This window comes from Tupaia chinensis, unplaced genomic scaffold (assembly GCF_000334495.1).
Source record: "Tupaia chinensis unplaced genomic scaffold, TupChi_1.0 Scaffold000115_1, whole genome shotgun sequence".
NCBI classification, from domain to species: domain Eukaryota; kingdom Metazoa; phylum Chordata; class Mammalia; order Scandentia; family Tupaiidae; genus Tupaia; species Tupaia belangeri.
The window spans coordinates 8,674,924-8,683,910 of record NW_006159579.1 but is presented as its reverse complement, the minus strand read 5'-3'; the positions used below and the strand labels follow the sequence as shown (position 1 = coordinate 8,683,910).

General features: G+C 38.0%; 1 protein-coding gene across 1 annotated transcript in view; it reads right to left on the bottom strand.

Moving 5' to 3' along the window:
* The window catches only part of TOP1 (DNA topoisomerase I), a gene marked incomplete at its 5' end in the record, with an annotated part of 71,168 nt that overhangs the window by 40,016 nt on the left and 22,165 nt on the right, over positions 1–8,987 (bottom strand). The window contains 3 exon segments of the mRNA XM_006144138.2: positions 1,020–1,126; positions 5,006–5,081; positions 5,776–5,871. Coding sequence (XP_006144200.2) covers positions 1,020–1,126; positions 5,006–5,081; positions 5,776–5,871 — 279 coding nt within the window.

Below are 8,987 nucleotides of genomic sequence, written 5' to 3'. Positions count from 1 at the left end.
AAGAGAAAGAACAAAGAAAGAGAGAGAGAGAGAGAGAGAAAGAGAGAAAGTAAGTCACCAGGTCCAGGACTCAAACCATAGTTAACCATGTGGGAGCCCAGCACTGTTAACCACCATGCCACCTGCTGGCCCCTTATAGTTGTTATTTAACAACTAGGCAGTTTTCCCAACATGATTTATCCCAATCACCTATATTCTATCATTTTTAATGCATTTGCACTTTCTTTTTTTTTTGAGAGAGAGATTTTTGTTATAGGGCGCATGCAGTTACTGGAGAGAGAGAGAGAGACAGAAAGCGAGACATCACCCTCCAGTGGTATGGCTGTGTTGGAATCCCTTCGCCTTCATTCTCCTTTTGGGATTTTGGACATAAACATACACACACACCCAACGTGAATTTCAAGTCACCAGGTGCAGGACTCAAACCATGGTTAACCACATGGGAGTCCAGCACCTTAACCTCTACCACTTGCTGGCCCCCCTCTCTTGTTTTTAAATTTTGCCAGAGGACACGGGCGCTTGCTGGGGGAGGAGGGTTGGGAAGGGCGAGGTTGGAGAGAAAGCACCTTGATGGAGAATGGTCATACTATGACCCCTTCTCCATTTCTCCCTCCTTTTTAGGATTTTAGGCAAACACACGCATGCATGTTTTTCAAGATGCCATGTCTAGGATTTGAACTGTACTGTCAGTCATGTGGGATCCTGCTGTCTTAACCAACATGCCACAAGCTGGCCCTACATTTTCTTTGTAAGCTAAATTCTCTTGTGTACATAGGTCTACTTCTATAGCACATTTTGTTCAATAGTGTGGAATCTAGTTTTGAGGTTTAGAGCTAATGATTTTATTAGGATCTGAAAAACTTTACTTCAGAATATTATTCTAGAGAGATTCTTTTAGCTATTTCTCTCCCTCTTTCAAATATTAGACTATTAATTGTATAACTTGTATATCTATATTCTTGCTTAATTCAGTTGTGCAATGAATGAGTTGACAGTTTAACCCAGTGCTGAGATATTACCATTTCCACTTCTGCTCCTCTTCTTTCTTCGGCTTCTTTTTCTTGTTATCTGGCTCAGGAACTTTTTTATCCTTATCTTTATTCTTGGGTTTTTTCAATTTACCATCCTACAAAGAAACATGGTGAGAAAGCACTTAAATAAAGACCGATCACACTTCTAGAAATAGATGTGGGGGGCCATTATGAAGAAAAGTGTAACAGAATATTGGAGAGGATCTTAGGTCCAATCCTTTCATTTGACAGAATGAATAAAATTTTTCTGGTACTTTGCTTACAGCAGTATTTCCCACACCTCCCTGACAAATGATTATCTGAGAATATAGTTACAAACACTATACAGAGGAAGAGCCTGATAAACTAGATAAAGATAGATAGACAAATACAGTAAGCCAGTATGTTTCCCTCACAGTTTTCCTCACATATTTCTTTTCTTTTTTTTTGGGGGGGGGGGGGGGGAAGGGAGAGATTTTTGCCATAGGGTGTGTGCGCTTGCCAGAAAAACTGAGAGACAGAAAGCGAGAAATCACCCCCCAGGGGGGATGGCCACACCAAAATCCCTTCTCCTCCATTCTCCTCTCAGGATCTTGGGCACACATGCGCATGCACCTGGCGTGTGTTTAAGCCACCGGTCCGGACTCACACTGGGGTCGACTACATGGGAGTCCAGCGACATAGCCATTATGCCAACTGCTGGTCCCGTTTTCCTCACATATTTCTAAATCTACTAGTCTTTAAACCTTTTCTGCTATAATAGAATAATGGGCATGTAAGTGACTTTGCATTTGATTTTTAGTATTCTAATTATGAGGAAATCCCAAAATGACTGATTTGGTAGGGAACGCTTTCTATCACCACCGCTTGTATACACACAAGTAGTAAGCAAGTACCTGGGGGAGTCCTAAAATAATTATTGATTCCTACAATGACATTTCTTTATGTCTCTTAACTGTGAATGAAAAAAGCTAATCATGTGGCATAATACAAGAACATCAAACCTAAGTGTAATTCACTAACACAGAAAATAAATTTCAAAACACAAATATATAGATTAAAAAAAATGTGATATTTAACAGGTGGAGGTCTTAGTTGACAGAATCTGAACTCTTTTAAATAATATTTTCCTTTATCTATTAAGCATAATTTAAATCTTTATTTGAAAGTTTTATAAAGCAATGAAAAGCGGTTTTGAAACATCTTAAAATCAATTACAGGGTGGAGAGCTGGAAAGAGTCATCTAAGACAGTCTGGTCTGACCTCTTCCAGTTACTATCAAGGAAACTTTGAAACAAAACTTTTGTCCTATAGTTATTGACCATAATGAAAGCCTAAGTTTACAAGAAAAACAATAGATTATGACTCATGGGAATGACTGGAATAGATATGATAAATACTCTATGACTATATGATAAGATGGTGAGTGAGATAGAAATAAACTCAATGTCTATAAGCAAATGACCTTCAGGGCTGAAGAAAGGGAAAAGACTACTATATCACATATTTTAAAGTAGGCATGGAGAATATCAATGTGTGGAGAATATCAATGTCTAAGTTTATTGGGAAGAGAAGGCACTAAAAGACCACATTAATTTAGATGATGTTTACTATTTAGGTTGAAACACACTGTAGGAAAGGGAAATGTTTTTTCGTTAAGACATTCTTTGAACAGCCTCTGAATAGTCATGCAGATGGTCCCATCAGGAAACTACTGTCTACGCTGTATGTTTTTCAAGCCTCAAAATGGGATAATCAGTCACTCAGAGACTTCAGAACAATTGCCAGAAATGAAAAAAGAACACCACAGCTAGCAAGTGAAGTTTAATGATGGATTCTGCCATCTGGGGTCCCTGCCACAGTAAGATTGTATTAACTCACAGTATCTTTTCCCCTTCCCTTTTTCTCCTTATACAGAGGGTTGCTAGACAGAATAGAAAAAATAAAGTCAATAGTATTCTTGTTTTTCCAAAAGTTTAAGAAATTCAGAGAAAAGGTATTATTTTGTACAAATGTGTAATATAAACATAAAACCAACAGCATACATGGAGAGCTCAGTAAAGAAAGTACAGGTATTGGCTACCATAATCACTCCTGAACATTTTACTCTCAACTCCCTGAGTTGGCTCTCATCAACCTGAACTATTACCAAAAATAAACTAGTTGGGTCCAGCAGGTGGTGTGGTGGTAAAGATGCTGGACCCCCACACGGCCAACTGAGTTTCAAGTCCCAGACCTGGTGGCTTGAAAATCACGCTGAGCACATGTGCATGCATGCCCAATATCCCAGGAGGAGAATGAAGGAGAAGGGATCACAGCAAGGCCGTTCCTCTGGGCGGGTGATCTCTCACTGTCTCTTCTCTCTCTGGCAAGTGCACACACACTATGGCAAAATCTTAATAAATAAATAAACAAGTTGTCAGGAAAAACATAATTTTTTAAATTCAGAATCTAATCATCTATAACTCACCTAACCCATTAACATTCTTAATATGACTACATCAAGTTAAGAAATTGTATTTAAAAAAAAAAAAAAGAATTATTTATTTAAAAATTATTATTTAATTTTTCACTTATTCATTCATTCATTCATTTTTTAATCTGACCAGAATGAGACAGAGAGAGAAAGTGAGAAAGTAAGCCACCAGGTCTAGAACTTGAACCATGGTCAGCCATGTGGGAATGTCCAGTGCCTTAACCACCATGCCACCTCCTGATCCCCAGAAATCATATTCTTGATAGGATTTCACTGTAAGCTCCCCTTCTTATGGACTTCAAGGATCAGCAAAGTCTCATAGGAGAAAAGATAACAGAACTACTAGTATGCTGGCTCTGGAATCAGAATAAATGGAATCAAATCCTGGTTTTTTTACTTAATAGCTATGTGACTTCAGTCAAATGACTCAACGTTTCTATACTTTGGTTTCTGTAATTGAGATGACAGTAAAGATATTTATTTCTTACTTGTTAAAAGGATTAAATGATACACACGTAAAGCATGTGGAATAGCGTGTTGCACTAATAAGCACCTGTTGCATTTAATTGTGATTATAAATATTATTTTTACTATTATTACGATAGGTTATGCTCTCAAGACTCACTGCCCCTTACTATCACTACCATAACTGCTACTATCTACTTCACACCAGTGAATCCATTTTGGCTAACCTTAATTGTACCATAAAAGTTAAGAATTCACTTAATCCCTTCTCCTCTCTAAGAGTACAGATTAAGACACCTGTGAATTTGACATCTTTTCATGAATTACTTTTAGTACAAGAAATCAACAGCAGCAAAAGGAGAAAAAATATTATTGTATTCTAAAGCTACCACAAACATTGAATAGAACGGAGACAAGACTTTAAGGAAGATAACAAGCCAAGAGAAGAAAGGAGGGAGGAAGAGCATGTATGTTCCAGACAGAAGGAATAGTATATGCTACATAAAACTGACGCACAAAAGAATTTGGAGGCCTGTGTGTCTAGAACAAGGTGAGCTAAAGAAGAGGCACAAGATGAAGAGAGGTACAAGACAGGGCCACAATGAGAGGATTTATGGTAAACAGCCTTACTGAATTTCAAGCTGTATCCAAGGGGCACCCATTAAAAAGGCCTTTGTAGGGATAGTTACCTAAAGTGATTAACGAGCATGCTTTGTTATATATAAGAGAAAACGAAAAAAATTCTTAGGAAAAATTCTCAAGGGTTATATGCCAAAATATAGTTTCTTATTTTTCTCTATATAAAGATGGTATAGCAGTATAGCCATCAGTAAATACCTAGGAAGGCTAAGGGATAGAATCACTGATGGGGCGGTTAAGACACCTTGGGGGCTCAGAGAGACCTTAAAACTACCAGCACCACAGCTACATGTAAAAATTTCCCCAATGTTTCTAGTACAACAACCAATGAATTCCTAAAACCCATTTGCCTTGTTTTATGGGAAGATCCCACTTCTTAACTCAAGCACCAAAGGGCCTGAGTCTCTTTACTAACCTCTTCTTCCTCCAGTTTTCGTTTCTTTTCCTTCTTTATATCTTCTGTTTTAATTTTCTTAGGTTTATAATCAGCACTAGAAAGGGAAGCATGAATATAAAGTTAACACAGTTATGACTCAGAAGTTCTCACCCCTAGAATTAGGACCTCTAAACTCTTGGAAGCCTCTGTGATAGGTGTGGCTGCTGCTATTCTTGGCTAATCATTTTATGGTCAAGGATAACAGAAGTAGAGAAAATGAAGACCAGACTGAGGACCAACAGTTACAACTCTATCCTGTACCATAAAAAAAAATAAGACCGAAAACAATGAATAGAACTTAATAGAACTCCGAGTGTGTCGGAGAAAGAGGTAAATACATGCCTCTATAAGCTATTTTAAGAAGTTTTATATTCTCTCTTTGCCTCAGGAATCCTACTTATTTGCCTAACAAATAATTCAGAAATCAGTCACCCAGTCCGCTGATCAAAAATTCCAAATGAGTAAAAGCCAATTAATGCAGTTTCTCTGCATATTATAAAAACATACAACATATTTATTCTTCAAACGACACCTTTTTTTGTTTTCAAAAGTCAAAGTATTAAGTACTCACTCAGAACCACCAGGTAGGTGGTGGTTAAGGCACTGGATGCTCCCACATTGCTGACTACAGTTCGAGTCCTAGACCTGGTGGATTGCTTTTTCATTCTCTCTCTCTCTGGTCAAATTAAAATAAATGAATGAATAAATAATTAAATAATTCTTAAAACAAACAAACAAAATGTACTCACTCATCCTCATCTCGAGGTCTCTTTAGTGGCTTTATATCTTCTTTAGGAGGAGCAAAATAGCCATCATCTTCAGGTTCATCTTTAATTCGTGGTGGGCTGAAGAGAAAAGAAATTCCTAGTCCATGAGTACTTTAATATCTATATCATATTAGGTCGTCAGTAAAGTAGTAATGTATTTTTCTATGCGAAAACGCATCATGACTTTCCTGACAAACCAATGTTTAGTAAAACACAAAGTAGGAATACATCATTTCAGTGTAATGAAGCTAATATAAGGATAACAACATACAGATTATAAAGATTTTCCACAAGTACTTTTTGTCACTTAATTCTTACTATAACCCTGTGCCGTGAAGGCTACTGTCCTCATCTTACAAATGAATGGGTAGGAGGATCTGGGATCAAACCTCCTTACTCAGAGTCAATATTCTTTATAAACCTACATTATTTTCTTGTATTACAAGAAGGGATCCACTATACAGGTGAACCCACAAACAATCTGAACTGATTGTTCTAATACTTTAAAAGCTAAAGTATAGCTTTTACAAGGAGAACAAAAAGTTATTTCCCAAGGTTGGTACCTTAAAGTTCTGAAAATCTTACAATAATGTACATGTGTAACCAGTTACATAGAAAAAATAACTAAGCTGACAAAATTACAAAAGATGCTTAATGAGAAGCCCAGAACAAAGTGAAGTCATCCCAAGCCTAATCTATTCATTGTTCAATTTCCTACTTAGATTTATTTACATTAAACCTAGAAGAGTACTTTACTACTACTTTTATTAAGATTTTGCTTTCTGGGGACCAGCAGCTGATGTAATGGCTATGTTGCTGGACTCCCATGTAGTCGACCGTGGTTCGAGTTCCAGACCCGGTGGATTAAACGCTTGCTGGGCATGTGTGCATGCGTGCCCAAGATCCCAGGAGGAGAATGGAGGAGAAGGGACTGCGGTGTGGCCACCTCCCCTGGGGGGTGATTTCTTGCTTTCAGTCTCTGTCTCTTTCTTTCTGGTGAGCGCATGTGCCCTATAGCAAGGGCGTGTGTCCCTTATAAAAAAAACCCCCAAAAAAAAAAAAAAAAAAAAAAAAAAAAGATTTTGCCTTCTGAACATAAAAAGATAATCCCACTAGACAACTATCTTGAACCCAAAAGGAGAAAGAACAAGTTATAAAAGTCACGAAGACCAGAAATTACAACAGCCCTGGGACGGTCCTTGGCCTGGCACAGCTCTTCAGAACCTCATGGCTCTAACTCAGTACAGGGAATGGCCTGGCCTCCTTTGGAAAGCTGCCACCTGTGTAGGGGTCCAAAGGATAAGCCTGCAGACTCAGCTACAAACCATATTCACAGGATTTCAAAGAAAATAATGCAGCCCTCTCCTATCCCTTGCTAAAAAAAGCATACTGGGAAAAAAAAAAAAAGCATACTAGATCCCCTTGCTTGTGATAGAATTTGAATGATTAAAGGAATCAGCTCTCCTTATTTTAACATATTACCCCGATGCCAACTTCTATAGCTATTCCCTCTTGGCCCCTCAAACCACTGACATAGCCCTGAGGGTCCAAAAGGGAAGAAACACTTATAATTTATCCAACTAGTTAAATAAATCCTAGACTCTAAGGCTGTCATGGACAAAGTTAAAAATACATGGGAAGGGCTACAAGGCATGAAGGAAGCCCAAAACAATTGACCAGAAAACTGTGTTCCAGTGAAGCACCTGAATTCTCTAGAAAGACACACAACCTAGCAAGCAATCCATTAAAGTGAATATACAGAATACTGCCTCAAAGAAGGATGTGTTCTTACCCTTCTAGCCCAGAAATGAACCCATGACTACATATCAAGTCCAAAGAGTCTATTCACATCTTAGTATTAGTTTGGTCGAAGTCCTAGGTAGAGGTTAGCTACCCGTGCGTAATCATTTTATCTAAGACAGAATTTCTAGGGGAGTCTGCATTTTTAATGCCTCCGAAATTTTAGTATTTCTGCATTCATAGAACAGTTACAAAACAGTCCTAAAGAGGGCATCTGCTTCTCCTTGACTAAAGAACCCTAGAGAACATGGATGGCACAATTTTCAAAAATTTTATGAACTGAAACCAAAAGTTCAAAGTTTCAAGGAAGTAAAACCCAAAGCATTGTCTTAGTCAATAATGCACACACATTCCACAACTAATACATCCATTCTGTGATTCAGTAGAGTGAGAATATATGATCATAAACACCTAGTTTTTTTGAAACTAGAAGGAATCCTTAGGTTTGTTTTAGGGAGCTGAGGCTGATGAGGAAAAAGAGAATCACAAGGGCAAAAATAGCCAAGAAAAATGACCTCTGTATATGTACATTTTCTTCTCTTTCCAGAAAAGAGAAAACATATTGCTACGCAAATCTGTATCAATCCCTAATCAGTAGGTCAAGCACCTAAATGTGAGTTTCACAGTATTATGGAGGAATTCCAGAATAGATGATTTTTCACAGGAAACTACATTTCTATGGACCAAGAATTTTTCCATTATAGAGAAAGTGCACTCATGTGAGAGAAAGACAGGAGCACCTTCCACAGGTCTGCTCATGCTGTGATTCCCCCTCTCCAAACTTATAGGCCACTGAATCTTCGGCACTCACATGCATGGCCAGCCTGAGACCAGGCCAGGGATGGAGACCATGTCTGCTATGCAGAAACCAGTTTCCCTTGAACAGTGCATTTATTCTTTTTCTCTTTGAAGGCTTTTTTCCCCTTTATTTATTTTCTTAAATTCAATCACTATATAGTGTTACAGCATACAAAATAAATGTGCCCACCGTGAACACTTGAGTTTCATTTTCTTTTTTTCATTTTCTTTCTTTCTTTTTGAGAAAGATTTATGCTATAGGGCGTGTGTGTTCGCCGGACAGAGAGAGAAGGTGAGAATCACTCCCTGGGGGAACAGCCACACCTCAATCCCTTCTCCTCTCAGGATTTTGGGCATGTATGCACACATGCCTGGCGTGAGTTTTAAGACTCGAACAGCGGTCAACTACATGGGAGTACAGTGACATACTCATTACCCCGTCTGCTGATCCCTCGAGTTTCATTTTCAAGTGATAAAAATGTTCTGGATTTAGATAGTGAGAACATGGCACAGCCTTGTGAGTATACCAAAAAAGAATAAACTGGACACTTTAAAAAGGGGTATTTTATAGTATGCAAATTATATATATATATATA